The sequence below is a fragment of the Asterias rubens genome, chromosome 6, assembly GCF_902459465.1.
Source record: "Asterias rubens chromosome 6, eAstRub1.3, whole genome shotgun sequence".
Taxonomy (NCBI): Eukaryota; Metazoa; Echinodermata; class Asteroidea; order Forcipulatida; family Asteriidae; genus Asterias; species Asterias rubens.
The window spans coordinates 1,878,925-1,898,975 of NC_047067.1; the positions used below are offsets into that span (position 1 = coordinate 1,878,925).

General features: G+C 38.2%; 1 protein-coding gene across 3 annotated transcripts in view; it reads right to left on the reverse strand.

Moving 5' to 3' along the window:
* LOC117291627 (PRKC apoptosis WT1 regulator protein-like) overlaps positions 1 to 16,772 on the reverse strand; it is a 32,249-nt gene extending 15,477 nt beyond the window's left edge. For all 3 annotated transcript variants that reach the window (XM_033773462.1, XM_033773460.1, XM_033773461.1), the window contains exons 1-2: positions 16,076 to 16,772; positions 9,310 to 9,432 (exon numbers count right to left, since the gene is read on the reverse strand). In XM_033773462.1, the coding sequence (XP_033629353.1) occupies positions 9,310 to 9,432; positions 16,076 to 16,414 (462 nt within the window). In that variant the 5' untranslated portion in view covers positions 16,415 to 16,772. The remainder of the gene's footprint in view (positions 1 to 9,309; positions 9,433 to 16,075) is intronic.
* Positions 16,773 to 20,051: the final 3,279 nt, after the last annotated feature.

The following is a 20,051-nucleotide window of genomic DNA, read 5'->3' on the forward strand; positions in this document are numbered from 1 at the left end:
GAACTATTACCGTCATACAGCATAGCAAAAATAAGTTCAAAACAAATAAATACATATTTAATTATCAACAGAAATAAATAATGAATGTACACAAAATTATAGAGAAAACTAATATGAATAAATCAGAATTTGTTTTTCAAGTTTGATCTGATTCACTTTCTCATTAACTTTTTTCTGTAGATTATGTTCAGAATTTACTCAAATAAAAAATATGTTATAAGTACATTGCATCTTTAGGCTGGCTATTATAATGTTATGGTGTGATTGAACAATGATTGTTGAACTAAGTTGACCTTTGCCCTTCTCCCATGCATAGCTTGAAAGCTAAGATGCAATCTATATCGCTTTACATGGTATAGCTTGGTTTGGGTTTCTTTAGTCTGGTCTTTAGTGGAGTGGGACTGAACCACGAAGGCCACATATTAAAGGATTAATATTACATCATTGGTTAGTCCAATGAATCAAGTTAGCCTCTAATTGTTCCCATAAACACGCCATGTAATCATGCTCTGGAAATTCACCAAAATAGGTCATCATAACAACAACAAATTAGTTTTGTTTTGGAACTGGATAATGTGGTTGTTTATATTGGGCCGACGAACGTTGATGATGGGTGTTGAAATTTAAGCAACATTAATTGTGGGTCTTCAACACTATTTTACTCAAATTTTGTCTCTGTCAGAGGATTGCTATTGGTATGAACTTTATAATCTGTGAACTTTCGGACTGAAACTAGTTAACTTGGTTTTAAATAACTACCAGAGCTGGAAAATTCTCTGTAAACGTTGTTTTGAGTCACTTTTTTAAATTAAAAATACTTGAGCGAAGACTGAAAATATTTCAGACAGAAAAATTTCTCCTGGTGTTTGGTATTGGTATGAACTTTATAATCAGTGAGCTTTCATCAGATTTAAACTAATTAACTTTGTTTTCAATATAGCTACCAAAGCTATAGTTCGTATTGTCTGCAAACATTGGTTTGAGCAAATTTCTTTCATTCAAAATACCATCATACCTAAAACTTAAACAGGTACTTGAGTGAATTCTGTTAATGGAAATGCTAATTTAACTGTTTATAATGTGTTTGCTTATTATTTAAATAACATTTTGATGTTTGTACACTTTTTATTTTGTAATAATCGATCCAAAAAAATTAAGACTAAACAACAGAGTTTTGAAGAACTGCTTAAAACACTTGTACCATTGAGATCTGCATATGTGTCAGTTCGATTTCATTTGTAGGATGTTGCAACAAAGTCGCTACACAAAATGGAGCTCCCACATGTGAAGTAAAGTGAGTGATGACATAACAGGGCTTTTCCCGAATCTTTCTGAAAAGCACTGTAGAAGGATATTCAAAATGATTGGTATCATTTTAATTTCAGCAAAGATCACTTGTTGTCGTTTTCGTTCAAGTGGCTGTTGAATAGAGGCGACAGCGGCAAATGTCCCCATCTTATGATTATTAAGTAAAGGTTGGCTCTTGACATTGCCTTGGTACCCCTTGAAATATTCCATGTCTACTTTAAATTTCCCTAATATATGCCCTCTATCAATAAAAAACTGCCTTGCCCTAAAAAAAAATGAAATCTCAGGTTAAGGAAAATATTCTTTATTTATTCTAGATTCCCATCTTTAAAATCTTTCTGAGTGTTAAGAGTGAGACTGGCTATCTTGCTAGTCTGATAACGTCTTTTTTCATGTATTCTATATTTACATGTCATCGATATCTCCACAAAGTACAGTGTTCTTAAATACACAACCAAGTTCAACCAGGTAGATTGTCTTGTAGACATAATATCAACTTAACAGATGTATCTCCTGGGACTGGTCCTAAAAGGACTGGTCCTGACTCTATGTGGAATCGACCCCTGATTTAATTGTTAATTTATTTTCTAATGGACAAAAGTACTGTAACTTAAACTAATGTTTTTATAGTGCATTTGCAAAACTTTTTAAATTTCGTGGTGTGTGGTTTTAGAAGTCACCTGGAAATATAATTTTTTTTCTTTCAAACATAAGAGTATATATGCTTACGAACAATAAACAAAATTTATTAGTAATCGTTTGTCACGATTTATATGTTTAAAAAATATATAAAGTTGTTTGGGGGCTGCATTCAGCAGCAATACACAAGTCTGGTTGGCATTGCCGGAAAAAAATCTTTTTTTGAAACGTACAAACTCACGACTTGGTCCGTACATGTACTTTGCAATTGTGTTTACTCTTCGCATTACAGGCAAAGTCTGCCTCGATTGACGTCACGAACAGCGCCCTCTCGGGTCGTGGTCTACTCTTAAATTTGTAAATAACATAAGAACTGATTTTGTAAAACCTTAGTTAACTGTTTTTTCACATTCAACTCATCAAAACAAATATATTAGTGACAAAAGCTTTATTTTGAAAAAATACCACTTCCAGGTGACTTTAAGACATCAGAAGAAGAAACAATGTCACGTCCAATTTTCAAGATGAAACAAATTACTTGCCACACAGCTTCAGACTATGGCCAATGATTTATGGCTATGACAACCTTGTTTGTTATGTCAATGCATAGACAATATTTTACCATCTAGTGCCAGGGCAAATTATTTATAACCGGCCCAAACCTGCCAATTGTATAGGAGTGCGTTTAAAACGAAAGGCTCCAGCAACAGACATCTTCCAAGTTTAATGGAGACGTTATTTGTTGATTTAACCAGCCCCGGCTGCATCTAAAATCTGGCTGGAGGCTTCAACTGCAGACAAGTAGCTATCACTTACCAGTGAAATTACAACACCATTTATCTACTCTTTACCATTAAACGACCCTTACAACTGTCTCCTGGATTGACCCAAACACGACCCTGGATGACCCCTGCTGACGCACTCCGCATGAGGGGGGTCACGACCTGGCCTAAGACGCTCCTGAAGGGATCCCTTTGATTTAAGGATAAATTGATTCAGTGACAAGCCCTTATAAGGGAAGCAAGGACCTAACCATCTGAGAGCACAGTGCTGTAGTTGGATAGCGTGGATACATAGTGTACACATGCGCCTGTAGCTAGCTGGGGATGACAGAATATCTACTAGAACCTGGTACAGTAATGCATGGTATGCCTGGTCAGTAAGAGATTATGTTGATAGAGTCTTGGAGATATTAAAGGTGCTCCGAGCCGCTTGTTGAACCATAGAGAAATGACAAGACAGAAAATAACTGGCTTTACACATCCTGGGGAAGAAATTTTAGTCCAAACTGAAGCTGACAAAACTGAGCTCTTAAACAAAAAATATTATTTGAAATATTAACTGGTTCCAGTAGTACAACAGAAAAGTGCACCTCATGAGCTGCCTAAATAAGCCCCTCCACCAAACAACTGCTCCGTCACTAGCTCACATGGCTTATATAGGCACCATCCGCATGTTTGAACGGAAAGTGTTAATTTTCAAAATTACTAATGGAGCCCAAGCCTGATCCCAAGCTGGAGCCTTACCTAAGCCATGTTTTGAAAAGGGCCAACAACCTTAGAAAGTCTGGAAAATTTTCAAACTTTTCTAAAGAGAAGGTATACGACTGGTAATACAAATATTTGGGTTACCACGGACATTACTGTGCTCTGTGTAAGAAAAAAATTATAATGTTCGGATCATGCAGAATGTGTTTCAGCCAAGTCTATCAATTTCAATGCTCACAACCTCCTTCAATGGCTTGCCAAATCTTCTAAAATGGTCCTTGCAACTATGTTCAGACAGCGTACTTAGTTAGACCCAAACCGGTTTAACTTTTACGAGCAGCAGGGAGTGGTCGTAAAAATAAAACCCCTTTGCGTTCAGACAGCACTGAGTTAAACCCAATACGGTTTATCTTTGGTTTTAAGAGGTCAAAGAAAACGCGACCCGTTACTCTAACATCCTGTTTATTGTCCTGTTCATTGGTCACCGTGTGTTTACGTAATGATTACGGAGGTCAATTGGTCGCCTGTTGTGAGTTAAACCGGATGTGGTCTTTTTTATTCTGTTCACACACAGTGTTAAACGATAAACCCGAAGCGGTCTAAAGATAAACCCCCTCCCTGGACGGTTTATCTTTTGTGGGTTGAACTCAACTCGGACTAACTTTAGATCCGTTCAGAGTTGAACTCGATCGAGTTGAACCATGAGTTAAACCAATTTTAGTACCGTGTCTGAACGCACCCTATGCAACTACAGACTTTTGTAGTCAAACAATGACCTCCTACTGTATGTTTGATGGTCAATCCTGTTTGATGGTCAAACCTGTCATCGGCCACCTGACTGTCATAACTGACCATCGTCATGATTGAGAACTCAAAGCCGCTGTAATCTTCTCATTCAAGTTTTTTATTTCCCCTTAGGCGATGGTTCTGACTGCTCATGACTAGGAAAGTAAGTTGGTAATACTGGATAAAATGTATTACAGAAATTGGGTAGAATAATTTATTCAGTTTCCGCATTGAAGCTGCTTTTCGTTTTTTTTTATATATTCTATTACACATCTATTAGCGCCAATAACAGGGTGAAGAAATTTCCAGTAAGTCAAACATCAAAATTCTGGTTGAATCCAGTGTCTACTTATTGAGACAAATGCACAAAACTGTCATGGTATTTCCACCTCAAAACCCTGAATATTTGTGACAGTGACTACCAACCACATCTCTGGCCGTATTAAGGGCAACCTTCAAACGAACACCACAGAAATGAAAAAAGTCGCAGGCAATCTTTGGAGATTCAAATTGTAGACATACTTTCCTTGAGTTCTAATTAACAGGGGTTATTGAGTCAAAATAATTTTGCAGGATGCTTAGACCATTACCCTCTTTATAACAAGTAAACTTTCGTTAATTATATGACTTCTTTTTGTGGTCATTACCAACGTACTTCAGCCACACATCAACAACATTGTTCGTTTATCATCATATCACATCAGGAATAAGGTAAGATTCGCAAGTACTTGGACAAAAGTGCCACTGAAAAGGTCATTCACGCAGTTGTTACTTCTCGTCTTGACAACGTCAATGCTCTTCTTTACAGTCTTCCTAACAACCAGATTTCCAGACTTCAACAGCTCCAAAATACTGCTGCCCGCATTGTGACACTGTCTAGAAAATCCTGTTCTATCACCCCCATTCTGAAACAATTACACTGGCTCCCTATCTCTCAACGAATCATCTTCAAGCTGATGCTCATTGTCCACAAAGCTCTAAATGGCAAGGCTCCCCACTATATTTCTGAACTGCTTCAAGTTTACACACACTCCATCAAGGAATCTTCGATCAAGTTCTATGCTTCTCCTCATTGAACCCAAGTCTCGACACTCATGGGGTGACAGGTATTTTTCTTCAGCCGCGCCACGCATCTGGAACTCTCTACCACTTAATCTTCGATCTTGTCTTTGTACTGCAAAATTCAAGTCTCTTCTCAAAACTTATCTTATGTCACAGGTTTTCAATGACTAATTTTGTTGTGTCCTTTTTTCCTTTGTGTTGTGTTTTGTTTTTGTTTTGTTTTTGGTTTTACTGCGCCTTGAACACCCAGCAGGGTGGATATGTGCGCATTACAAGTCTTATTATTATTATTATTATTATTATTATTATTACTACCCGACATGAATTTTTAATTATAGGGTAATGTCTTAATGGACTTCTGTGGTATGATAATTTTAAACAGCTCTTTGCATTAAATCAGCATCTTTATAATCATACGATTCTTTGGCAGACATTATTCCAGAATGCGTGTGGGTGTGTGGGGGGGGGGGTAGTTTGTGGTGGTTTATTCAAACCGTGTGGGTGAGTACTAATTAAAATGGCCAACTGCAAGTTTTGAATTAGACTAAACATAAACTTAAAGGCATTGGACACTATTGGTAATTGTCAAAGACCATTCTTGTCACTTGGTTTATCTCAACATATGCATAATAACAAACCTGTGAAAATTTGAGCTTGATTGGTCGCCAAAGTTGCTAGATAATATTGGAAGAAAAACACCCTTGTCACACGAGGTTGTGTGCTTTTAGATGCTTGATTTCGAGACCTCAAATTCTAAATCTGAAGTCTCAAAATCAAATTCGTGGAAAATTACTTTTTACTCAAAAACTATGTCACTTCAGAGGGAGCCATTTCTCACAATGTTTTATATTATCAACCTCTCCCTATTACTCATCACCAAGTAAGGTTTTATGCTAATAATTATTTTGAGTTATTACCAATAGTTTCCACTGCCTTTAAGAGAAAGTGGGTCTTCAATGTAAATTGTTATGGAATTAATTGTAAAACTGATTGTCTAAGTTGAGGCAGCAGCCATGATATCTGGTCCTTGGGGTTTATAATGCCTGCATATTATTTTAGGATGATATTGGATGAGAAAGAGTGTATGGGTGAAAAGTAGCAGAAAGTCTGATTTTATGCTCAAACTATGATGAAATCCAAAGACGCTTGATGACGTCATTGACAATTGAACCTGCGGTTTTTATGAGCAGCATTTAGCCTTAACACAGTGGTCCACTGGCCAAAGGCAAGTTAAACACATAAAGACCAGTCAAAAGTGGTCCAGCTGGCTAGTTCGGTCTTAAAAAGCATCCCTATTTCTTGAAAGATGGACTAGTGAAAAATGTGATGGACTAGTGAAATGACAAGCCAACTGGTCCTGGACAGTCACTTAAAGAGTTAAGGACAAACCCATGGTATTAAGGACTTATCTATTGTACAAAGAGTGCATCACAAAACCGAGGTTAAACCGTGGAGCCCCTGTTAAAGAGGATGGGTTTCCGAAAAGTACAGTCACGCATAGATCTGACCAGCGTGCCCTTTTGAACTGGCGTCAGAGGGGGCATTCTCTACTGTTACCATCCTCACGAACGCATCCAACCTCTGCATCCAACCCGCATCTAAGAAGCGTTGATACGCAGATCTTGGTTGGAGATCTTTGGAGGCAGGTGACATCACCATGGTTACGGAGACAGCTGTTTGACTCCATTACCACCGATCAGTCTCAGATGAAGTAATGGGTTAAACATTTACTGGATCGGTGAGAGGGTGGGGAAGGGGGGGGGGTTCAAGCCATGTTGGATCCCATTGGATGAATGGTTATAATTAAGGCAGTTGGCTGGAGTTATTTCTTGTGACAGTCTCGTGGTTAATCTGATAATCATTAATGCATCTGTAGGTGTTACAAGAGGTGCTAATTTTATACCAACTGTGCACAACATGAAGTTCAACAATGTGAAGGGCACTAAAGCCCCTTTCACACGAGAGCAATATTTAGCAAGGGTCCCTCGCTAAATTGTAGTAGGGTTGTATCATTTTACAAAATGTACCTTGTGTGTTTTCCAAGGTCTCTCGTGTGCTACATTTTACAACCATGCTACATTGTAAATTAAAGCAAGGGACCCCTGTTAAATTGCTGTAGTGTGAATAGCACTTATGATTAAAATTTAGGTAACCTTTCAACAAATATACAGGCCTGATACTGACACTTTTCATGACGGCAGTGTTGTACCAGGGCCCAATCTCATAGAGCTGCCAAGCGGGAAAAAATTGCTTAGCATTCAATTTCTTCCTTGATAAAAACAAGATTACCAACCAAATTTGCAAGCTACAAGTAAGTTATGGGAACTGACTTTGCAAAATGTAAAATAAAACTAGGAATATCTCTGACTTTTGAAAGAGGTTAATACTGTACTAACGACAAAAACATAATTGACGTCAATGTCAAATGAGGCAAATTACAGGCAAACAGTTCCAGACAATCTCAAATATTCAAACACATTTCAATTATCAATCATTTTTCTGGGATGGTGAGTGACAGCTATTAATAAATTGTGTTCTTTGTGTGACTTGCAGTGCAGTTGGTTGCCTCAAAGTTGACTTAAAAATTGTCCTGTGTGACACGGCATTAAGAGGCAACCAACTGGAGTGCATGCTACAGGACAACTTTGGTAGCACATGAGTATTTTTCAAACATCGCTTACAATTCCCAAGCATAGTGTGAACATTCAATTGTGAATGGATTATATCTTTTTTGCCTGGAACTGGTTGCTTGTAAATTGCCTCTTTTGACATGACCCTTAATCCAAAGGATTCAAAATGAGTTAGGCAAGTACGTGTAGGTCCATGGGCTCATCTTACGTTCACCTGTAAAGGTACACCGTGAAGGAAAGAAGCAAGTAACCCAGTTATCATGAGACCTTCACGGCTTAATTTACCGACTTGAAACATTGCAATCTGAACTCAAACGCTCAAGCCAATGGCCTGAGGCCCTTCATGACACAGGACCTTCTTGACTTGGAAGATTCACTTTACAACAGATGTGCGATTTAACAACTACTATGACATCATCTTCGTCTTCTATATCATGTTGGGATCACCCGATACATTTGGGCCGTGGTATTAAGGAATATCCAGGGCATGGCTTGATGCCTGGTTGCTGCAGTGCTTTCAGACCACGGTTAATAGACGACATATTGTGCGCGGTATATTAGGATCAGCGGCAGTTGGAGATAACATCTAGCCTACATGTACATGTTGCATGACATTACAACACAACAGGTCACCATAATGTGTGTAAAAACCGTAGAATTATATGGCCTACCGTCAAGTCAAAGCAAAAACATTGCATCTCCTAAAGTAGCAACTACATTACATACGAGTTTGAAAGTGTCAAAAGGTACTGTGGTCTCTTGTTAAAAATAACGCAGGTGTACAATATGTACACAAGCATACTGATCTATACAACATTTTTGCAAGGAGCATTTTCAATGCGAGACGCTAATGCTCCACAATAAAATACAACTTGTTTGCAAAGACTCAACGAAGTAAGAACTAGAGGGCATTCAAAACCGTGCAACAACATGGTCCGACAAGAAGCATTTTGCTCATGGAGATAAAGATGCTGCCCCATCGTATTATACTGGTACCTCATCCACACAGCAACTATTACCCAAGCGGACAGTTGCAGAAAAGTTACCAATTTGTGCCAATGGCAGATCAGCGATGTTAAAGTGTGCTTCCCTCTTTCTGGTGTCAAACAGCCAACTGGCTGCCAATAAAATGAGCTCAAATTTACAGTGAACATTTGTGACACACAGTGGCGTAACAAAGAATCTTTATTAGAGAAGGAGGGCATGGCAGGAGCAAATACATAATTTTCGGGGAGGACAGCTATTTTTGTATCACCCTTTCATTTGTGCCATTTTTGGTATTTGGGGGCAACAGGAGGGGTAAGGGTTTTGAGCAGGAGGACTCAGGCTCCCAACCTCCCCTCCCACCTTTGGTTTGCCACTGGTGACGCAACCATCAACTACTCGTTGTACCTTACCTCATATGAATTTGTTGTTCCGTTACCGTGGTGGTCAGCTTCAGCGTCAGCTTTCTTAGTGACTTCTTCATTGTAATCAGTGGTGGCCTTGACACTCGCTGTGGCATTGGCTGTATCATCATCCTGAACAAAATAATTGTAAAAATATATTATTTTACAGAAATAAAATTGGCACCGTTTTGGCCTAAAATATTACATGGTATTTACTATCACTATGTCTAGTTCCCCGCACCAATTGAGTTCCTGTTGTCTTGTCGTCAACATGTTCAGGTCTCCAACGTTTGCCGAGTTACCAATGTAAACAAAAATACGTATTTGATGCTGGCATAGGTAACAGCTTTTCTGTGCTTGTAATAATGTATATATGCGCACTGGCTTCAAGCTCTGATGTTTCTGATCAGCAGAGTGTAGGTTCGAGTCCTGGTCTTGACACTTTTGTTCTAAAGCAAGACACTTGGATTGGACGCAAAGCCGAAGGTCCTGTTGTGTTGTGTAATGCATGTAAAAGATTGTTGTTATTTCACATTTTGCTTGGCAGATAAGACGCTCAGGTCTCACTTTGTGGACTGTCTATATAATAGATGTTATATTTGCTTTGGGATAAAAAAACAAGCAATGTATACTCAGTACTTTCCAGAGTTCTGTGAACAAAACCCATGCAGGCAAATCACTTGGGTGGGATTCAAACCCACGACCTTGCTACTAGAGCATTGCTACTAGAGCACCTGTCTTACCACTAGGGCCTGCTAGCTAGCCCGGTGGCTAGAGGCAGTTCGAGTCCTATGTGGTAAAACAGCGGGTACCCAATGATAATAGATGTTATATTTGCATTGGGATCAAGATATATCCTCCATGCGCATCTTAAGGTGATTCTTTGGACTTTGTAGAAAAAAGGTTGACGACCCTTCAATATCATCATTTAGAAGAAAGTGGGTTAAATCCAATCCGAGTTTACGAGACACTTTGAGAGATGAAGACCACCGTGTCCTCAAAAACTCCTCAGCCCACACCCTCCCCCCCATGGGTCAATAAACATTTTAGATAATGTTATCCCAAGCTATCTTCCAATAATAAGAATCCTTTACTCAGAGGTGACTGACCCTAATGTCTCCAGAATGTTTATTATCGCATGGAGGAAGGGTTCATGCCCGACCCTCAGGGTGTCTGGTTATTAAGCAAGGGATGCAAACCAGTAGAGGTTTGCACTTGACAAGAAGGTTGCATCAAATACCTTTGGTTTTAGAAACTGTTTGGTTGTTTTTGTCCTAATTATGTACAATAAAACCAACCTGTACAAATTTAATTTCAAATAATGTTATGTTTTTTAGATCTCAGAAAATTTGGAGTGTTATGTCCAAGCTGGAAGAATAACCCTTACACAATCTGTGAAACTTATCTGGTAGTTAAATCGTTTCTCAGATTCAAATTTTAATGGACAAACAAATTGTATCTTTTTACCAAAACACGTGTCATTCTTTCAAAGTGAAATATTTCTCAAAATGCTTTATAGTGTTGAGAGCTTGTAGGCCTACCTCTAAACAAGTAAGGTTTTATGCCGGTTATTTTAAGAGTGATTACCAAACATTAATGCGTTCCCTTTAAAGGCAGTGGACACTATTGGTAATTACTCAAAATAATTATTATCATAAAACCTTTCCTGGTGACGAGTAATGGGGAGAGGTTGATGGTATAAAACATTGTGAGAAACAGCTCCCTCTGAAGTGCCATAGTTTTTGAGAAATAAGTAATTTTCCAAGAATTTGATTTCGAGACCTCATATTTAGAACTTGAGGTCTCGAAATCAACCATCTCAACGCACACAACTTCGTGTGACAAGGGTGTTTTTTCTTTCATTATTATCTCGCAACTTCGATTGCCGATTGAGCTCAAATTTTCACCAATCGAATGGTGTAAACCTTATTAGTTTACAAAAAACACACAATACAATAAAGCTGTTTTATTGACTCAAGGAATGGTTGGCTTCTTGGCAAGAATTTTTGCATATAATCTGTGTTCATTACTTATTTTGATATTTTGATAGCAGCAATCAAAATATGAGATAAAGTGGTTTATCTGGACTTCAAAAGTATTTTCAAAATAAACAATTGATTATTTTATCTCGAAGAGTGTTTCAGCTGGAAATATTTTTCTTTTAGGCTCGCCTTTAGCCTAATCTGTGAGCTTTCAAATTTACAATTATTATCAATTACTTAAAAGTCTGTAATTCTGAAACAAGTGCGCCCCAATTGATGTCCTTGTGCCCTGTGCCCCCCCCCCCTAACTTTGGAATCTGGACATTCAGATTAAAAAAATACCAGAATAAAATGCAACAATAATATTATCAGCTAATTAAAAAAGCAGTAACTTCAATGTTTTTAAAAATGATTTTTCTATTATACAATGCAGGCAGTGTATAGGTTTTAACCCCACATAGGATTATCTCACATATAAAGCAGTAAATGGCATTTAAAAAGGGTGTTGAAAGGGGCTAGTTCATTTGGCCATTTATAAGTACCCCTAGAAGAAATGGTGCCCTTCTTTGTACCCCATTAAATGTTACCCTAGTTTTCCCGCTGGCTTCAAAGCTTTGCATAATAAGACATCTTCATATGGAGGTTACAAGGTACCATAGCAGAGGAATAAGGGTGACTGAAAACTGGTGAAGTGTACAGTAAGTGAATTAAAAAATTGCATCAACTGAAGTTTCTATAGCACCATTACAAAAACACCACTTGAGCATGTTCTAAAATCTAGGGCCATGCAAATGAGAGCAAGCAATGAAATGAACAAAACAGGAGAAGGGTGGCCTCTGCACTGGAGTATTAATCCTAAAACTGTTCAAGCTGGTATGAACTGCGTCCATTGTTACAGAGGGGGGGGGGGGGGTTACAATGTATCCGTAACAGTATGCCCCTTTCAAGGCCTTTATCTTTTGTGAGGGCATTGAGGTTCTGTTTATTCAAAGCAGTCCATAGGCTGCTGTGGGATGAACTGGCAGCCCTGTGTAAGAACTTAATAAACAGAAAACTAAAGGAAAAAATTTGTCTGCACTTTGTAACAATACACTCTTGGCATGCTGGTATACAGTCAGCACAGAAAAGAGGCGCTGGAAAACAAAGTGTGTATTAGGCTGGTCATCTTAAATTCTGATGATAGATTGTGGTCAAGTTTTCAAATGACAACAACAATTTTATGCATACATTGGACGTACACTGTACAATTATTTGGGTTGTGCAATATTTTCAGTGTTTATTGGTCAATGAACCCATTTGAAAATGTTTTAATATTTATAAAGATTGTCACCAAATTAATCATTCAAAAATGCAAACTGTATGACATTAAGTTTACACATTTGTTTATGTTCTTCATTTATTTATTTTACGGCACTAGCCTACCGCAGGCCTGTCAATTTTGTCTTGAGTGTGGAATTGTGGTAAACAAAAAAATATAATGAACAGCAGAATTCTGTCACATTGGACATCCCCATAGTCAAGAGTCGCAAGTGAAATAAAGCTTAGATAGAGCTGCTAAGCACGACAATTTGCTTAGCATGAAATTTATATATATTGCTTGTTACTGGTATTCAGCTGTTGTTTGCTTCATCCCGAAAATCACATAGAAATTTGGTCGGGTAATCCTGTTTTTATCAAGGCAAAATTTCATGCTAAGCAAATTTGTGTGCATAGCAGCTCTATGACATTAGGCAAGAGTATGACAGACAAGTCAAAAGCCTTTTTGAATTTGAAAAAGACTCGGTCGAAGCATCAAGCCATTAAATATATTTTGCATTTATACAGTAGGTCCTTTTGGTTGATTAGCAGTTCGGCAAGTCATTAGCAAGCTATATGAGGACGTTCATAAACAGCACTACAGTAGGTTTTAAGGCAGTTTTAAAACTCATTCAGGTTTAACTTTCTGTGTCTGAACGCTCTGAAAACCTAACCGAACCGGGTTGGACACGAATGAGTCTAATAACTGCTGTCTGGAAATGGCCATCATAGTAAAACTAAGTTGAGTTTACATGAAAATATAACATTATCAAGATATTGGAAGAACTACTCCAAATATTTGTAGGGAAGTCAAATGTTCGGCCTACTGTCCCTAGGTCTGCAGATCAGGTCACTCCACTACTTACTAAGAGACAAATTACACCATGTTCAGTGTTACACCGCACTACACACATAAAGCCATGTACTGTAAAATACTTGATGAATGACGGAAGGCAAGGTATGGCCTCTACAACCTTTTATGATGACTCGAGCTTCCTATCAACATGGCCAGGACACTTCATGTAGTCTTTACAAATGTTTTGTCCTTCTCTTAACAATGGGGTTGGAAACACACTGTCGATGGGGAACACACTGTATTACTAGGTGCAACTTTAACAGGCTGGAGACATATTTGTTAGGTCTCCTGTCTGTAATTGCAACCAACCAATACTGATTCAAATAATGAAATGAGTGCCAGACTATACATCTCTTTAAGTCTCAGTTTGGAAACATAATTGATCATTTGTTGGAGTGCAGTAACTATTCTGATCAGCAAAACTGCAAATTGTCGGAAGCTGTCAACATTAATATTGTCTGGGATTCTACTAAAAAAATCTACAATGTCTCTTGAATATTGAATGAGCTTTTTAAAAGTCTGTGCTGTGTGGACTTAAAGGGTCTATGTAACTTTTGTAGGACAAAAAACACAATGTCCACAAATTTACACTAAACTTACACAGTTTGGAGATAATGATAGTAGAAAGCTTCCCTGAAAATATTACGTGCTGAGGTGCTGTGGTTTTTGGGAAATGAGTAAAACAATGTCATGAAAATATTTTCGTCTCATGAGATGAAAATTATTTCAATCATTTTACAAACATATTTTCATGACATTGTTTTACTTATTTCTCAAACACTACAGCACCTCAGTAAGTAATATTTGAAGGGAAGCTTTCTACTATCATTATCTTCAAACCCTGTAAGTTTAATGTTAATCTATGGACATTTAGAAAAAGTACCCAAATCCTTTAAAAAAATATGTTTCTTTGAGCTTTTGCAAACTACTCACTAACTGAAAGAGTCTATAGGGCTATTAATAAATTATAAATGCAAAACAATTTGCTAATGGCCTGACATTTTGACCCTTGCAGAGTTTTCCTAAACCTCAAGGCTAACATTCTCTGTTAAATCCAATAATATTTCATACTTCAAAAAGGGTCACACTTCATATGATGCCTTCAATTATTGTATTTGAATGACAGAAAAAAACAAATATCAAACAAATGGTGATAAAGTCGGAATCTGACAAGTTTGAGTCAGCATGGTGTTAGCCAGAGGGGGTGGCTGCACTGTCTGGACATCCAAGCAATTCCCAGCAAACTTGGACACCCTAATACCAAACTCTGGCCTAAACCTTGAGGCGCATGAAACTTTGTTGAGGTGGTTGCAGGGCCTATATGCTTCGTTTTTAAAAGGACTTGGGCACCAGAGCATTTTCTCCTTGGTAAAGGGCACGCTATGAGGGAAATTGTAAATTTCTAATGTTCAACATTTGAAGGGCACCAAGGCAGTGGCCAGGGGCACGGAGGCAATCACCATCGTTGCCTTCATGAAGTATCTGGCCTGTCAGGTTGGAACTGTTGAACCCAAAGTCGTCACCCCCTACTTCTAGAAACTATATAAGGCTCCCCCGGGGAGCCTTATAGTTTCTAGAAGTGGTCACCCCCTGCCGTCAGTGAATGTACCATTGGATGTCACCCTCAGTCAGTAAACCTTGCACTGATGACTCACAATCAGGAAGTAGAAAAACAACTTCCAAAACATTCTTTCTCTAAACCACTTAAAAGAAAGGAAGACCAGGATCCATGTGACCTTCCTTTAATGCCAACATCAAAAGAGAGTCAAATATCTTGCAATGTTACCTCTCCAGACACTCCCCCAGCGCCCCCCCCCCCCCCCCCCCCCACAACTAGCACCCCCTTGCATGTGGGAGATTTGCTGAGTTCCTGACAGGAAGATCATCTAAATAGCACCTTAACAGCACCCAGACCCGAAATAAATGTAAGTTAGACAGATGGGTTACTGTGTGTCACTTGACACACTGTTTTGATTCTTGAATTAAAAAAACCTGCTTCAATTGGGGGGGGGGGGAGGGGGGGCTTGGAAATCATGACACCATGTTCAGAGCAGATTTGGACATGCTCATGTTTGTTCCTGGTTTTAAAATGTGACTAAAACATCCTGCTGTCATCACTAAAAATTAGTTAACAAAATTGAAATGTCATAAAATATATATATCAAGTAAACCTCAAGCAGAGTTGGCGGGGGGGGGGGGGGCTACAGGAATCATTTAATAAATACAGGTGATTAATAGAGTATACAAAATTTTAGTTTTTCTAGAGATTGAACAAAAGTTGTTAAATCGTACCATGATTGATTGATAGCATTATCCTATACGCTATTTAAACCCTTAGAGGCAGCTTACTTTTGTCCTACTAAGGGAAATCATTTATAAAACAATTCAAAAAGCTGTATGCATGGTAAGTGAGTAAAATATTGAATTCTACTCCAAACTAGGATTACCAAGTTTTGTAATTGATGTAAGAGTATTATTTTATCACATTTAATTTGATATCTATTTAGTAAAGTTTTATAATATTTTCCGGGTGTAATTATACTATTATTATCTAATTAATTAGTAATTTTATTCACTTGTTATTTATTTATTATTTGTATTTCTTTATTCTACTTCACTAATTAATTGTTTTTAGACCTACCTCAAGAACAACAACTCCAGTTCCTCGTCTCTTTTCCCTCATTTTTCTGTGAGCAAACCTTCCCCCTTTCGCCGAGTCCGTGCCTTTTTTGTCTTTAGCTTTACGGCTGCTGGACCCACCGGAGGCTCCGCGGCTTTCGTCCCCATCGCCAGCCGAGTCTGAAGCGGCGGCTGCCCGTTCCCTCTCCCTCCGTCTTGCCGCAACACGACTCTCCCCTGAAATATCCAGCTTGGAAGGTGTTCCAGAAGAGTCTAAACTATCTGCCTCTCCGTTGTTGTCGCCAGGACTGAGTCTACCTCTGTCCCGATGATCACGCCTTCTTGCCTTGTAATCCGCCATTTTGTCCTAAAGTTTGTGGCAGCAAACTGCACAGAGTTCTAAAGTTGCAGCGTTACTACTGCGTACTACATACACGTACTACGTACACAATGTATACACACACAGCAAGACCAATGACTGTACCACCCACAGTATACATTCGGTAGTCAAGTTTCCACGGGGCGCTAAGTCCTCGCCCACCCGATATCACCCGTCGATTTTACCCCCAAAATGAAAAATTAAAAATCACTATTTTCTTTAGAAGATTTAAGGTGATTTATCATCAGCGAATGTCCGGGGTACAAACTTGGAGATTACTCAGTGTTCATAACAGGAAATTACGGTAGTCTTGTGGGGGAAAAGTGTCCTCGCCTGGCACCTTTTCAGACACACATTATCTACCAAGTTTATTGTATTATTTGCATGCCGTGTGACTGCGCATAGTGCATGCTGTTCGGTCTTAGTTTTTCCACTTCGGTGCGCCCATGTAAAACCGTATTTTAATCCCTGGGAAGTTACCTGAAAATCTTCTGAAAATAAGTGTCATTATTTGTATTTTCTCCACAGTTGCCATGCCAAAGAACGATATCAGCATGATGTTTTGATTACCTTTTGAAAATTCCATTTTATAAAAAAATATATTCAAATTTGCAGTCCGGGTCTAATTGCATACCAAATTTGAATGGAATGTGGACTCTTTTGTTGCAATGTTTACTTTTTCGGCACAATACTCGCACATTCCTAGATGACGGTTCAACAAGAATGCAGAATTCAATGATGCAATTTGTTCATTCAGTTCACTGACATTCATTTCGTCAAAATTCTCCCATAATATAATACATCCGGCTAGGCGTTGTCCTTGTTGTATACAAGGTTTTTTTTAATGACTTTTTGTTGTACTTTTGCCTTTCCTTGGACGGCCTCTGCTTGTTATAATTATTATATTGTTCAAATAATTAAAATAAACAATGAAAATTGGGATCTTACTTAGGATGGCAAGGCCTACTTGTTTGTAATGCAATTTTTTACTAGATTTTTGCTTCTTTTTTTACTGTTGTGCATTTTTAAACCATTGCTATTTTTCTGCTCATGTTTTTATCCTGCATTATTTCGTTACCAAACAATGCATTAGCAATTTTGTCCCCTCAAAGCTTTACTGCAGTTTGGAAATTATGTAATCTTTTGCTTTCGTTTTTGTCAAACAAACATAAGTGTTTAATACTTATTGACTCCGTGTTTGAAAACCCACATGTCACATCATTTTTTTAGCCTTATGTGTCAAACAATAAATAATAGGCCTGAATGCCCTATGTCTTAAAAGGTAACATAGTCAAAAAATACTTTGTGGTTGTTTTTCAAGTCTTAAAATAGAACCAATGTCACATAAATAGCTTGCCTTTAATCACAGTGGGTGTCAATCAACATTTTATTGCATGGCACAACACTGACATCATCAACATTGGTCTTAAAATAAAAACCCTGGTTCACTGTGACGTCACCTTGCACATGAGTTTGACACCCCCCCCCCCCCACCAATTTAACCTGAGGTGAAGATGGTAAATATCAGGTCAACAAACTGTCCCTTCTTTTCTGTAACTCCAGATGTCTAATAATAAACAATGTGTGAATTCTATTTTGTAGTTTATTTCGTCAATCGACAAAAAGGGGAGTAAGATGTTTGCTTTGTTTTCATACTTTTATGTTTTCGTCTTATTTGAAGAAAGATGGGCAGTTTATTAAAACAACACTGCATTTTACTGATAAATCAAAAGTTTGAAATTAATTTATTCAAACGTTATCATTATTGATCTATCACTAGGGATAGGTTTTCGGTGTTGTTTTCCCCCTTCGCTTTGTTAATAACCATGAAAGCACACAAGTTTGTGCAACACATTGGTGTTTGTTCTTGGTGTAACTTCGATGACCAATTGAGTTCAGTTTATCACATACTTCTTTATTTTACGCATCACAAATATTTGGGATACACCAAGTGAGAATACTGGTCTTTGACAATTATTACCAAAGGTGTTCAGTGCCTTTAATGCACAGTAATATTCTTTCCGATACATCTGAATGATTGTGTTCTGACGATGCAATAATTCATTATCCAGTCAGTCATTTTCTCTACTCAGCCTCCCCTCTCGTGCACCCCTCATTCATCTCGCTGCCCCAAGTTCAAGGAGAAATCTAAGACGTTTCTTGTCGACGATGCGGAATGTGGTAGATGACCTTCCAACGTGTATAGAGATGAGGACACAGTGTGGGTTTATCAGCGAAGAAAACATCAGCTTTATCTTAATGTCAATTAAAGGCAGTGGACACTATTGGTAATTACTCAAAATAATTATTAGCATTAAACCTTTCTTGGTGACGAGTAATGGGGAGAGGTTGATGGTATAAAACGGCTCCCTCTGAAGTGCCATAGTTTTCGTGAAAGAAGTCATTTTACACGAATTTGATTTCGAGACCTCAAGTTTAGAACTTGAGGTCTCGAAATCAACCATCTAAACGCCCACAACTTCATGTGACAAGGGTGTTTTTTTCTTTCATTATTATCTCGCAACTTCGACGACCGATTGAGCTCAAATTTTCACATGTTTGTTGTTTTATGCATATGTTGAGATACACCAACTGTGAAGGCTAGTATTTGACAATTACCAATAGTGTCTACTGCCTTTAATGTCAATTAACATTGGTGATAAAGAAACAAATAAGTGTCTGGCTGTCGCAGTGGAAGAATGTAACTATTTAGAGATGTTGATGCAGTGTCCAGTCTTTAGGAACCCATCGAGCATTCATGGCAGAATGAGCACACTCTTCAAGCACAATGTAACTGGTTTCTTTTTAGTTATATTGCGTCTTTCGTGAAAGCATTCATAAGGCTTTTTTATCATTGAATGTAACGGTTTTTGATGCTGCGGCTTTCGTCAGCAAGCAGCTTGCAGCAACAACATCGGTGGTCAGACATTTTCAATACTGCCAGCGGATTCGAACAGTATACACACACTTGACACTTGTTTCAAAATTCAGAGTGTGTTATTCTGGGAACAATGTGAACCAGGATTGTAAACAAAGGGGAGTTTTGACAAAATCCTATAATTATGTCCCTTTTTTCAAGCGGATAAAGACGGACCAATGAAAAGCCCGATGGGACTGGGTTCGAACCCCATTCGTGTTTGTACCAATAGCTGGCTTCGAACTTCCCATTTCAGTGAAATATATCGGTCATGATGTTCACAAAATAACACCACTATGTTTGAAACATTAACTAGAAATCAGCGAGACCGTCGAGTTTCAGCCGCAGCAAGTGAGCAAAGTCTCGACAAAGTCAACGAAACTCCTTAACACGTGGTGTTCAATATATTTATCACTTAGTGTGTCGACTCTAGACCTAAACTTTTTGAGAATTATTGAAAAAGGTTCATTCATGTAAAACTACGAGTCATTCGGAACAGAACAAAAAATTAAAATTTCACAGATTTACACAAATAACTTACAGAAGGTAATGGTGAAAGACTTCCCCTGAAATATTATTCCATGACATGCTTTACTTATTGAGAAAACAATAAAGCAATTATCAATTCTCGATATCGAGAATAACGGATTTATTTAAAACACAATGTCATGACACGGCGAAACGTGCGAAAACAAGGGTGGG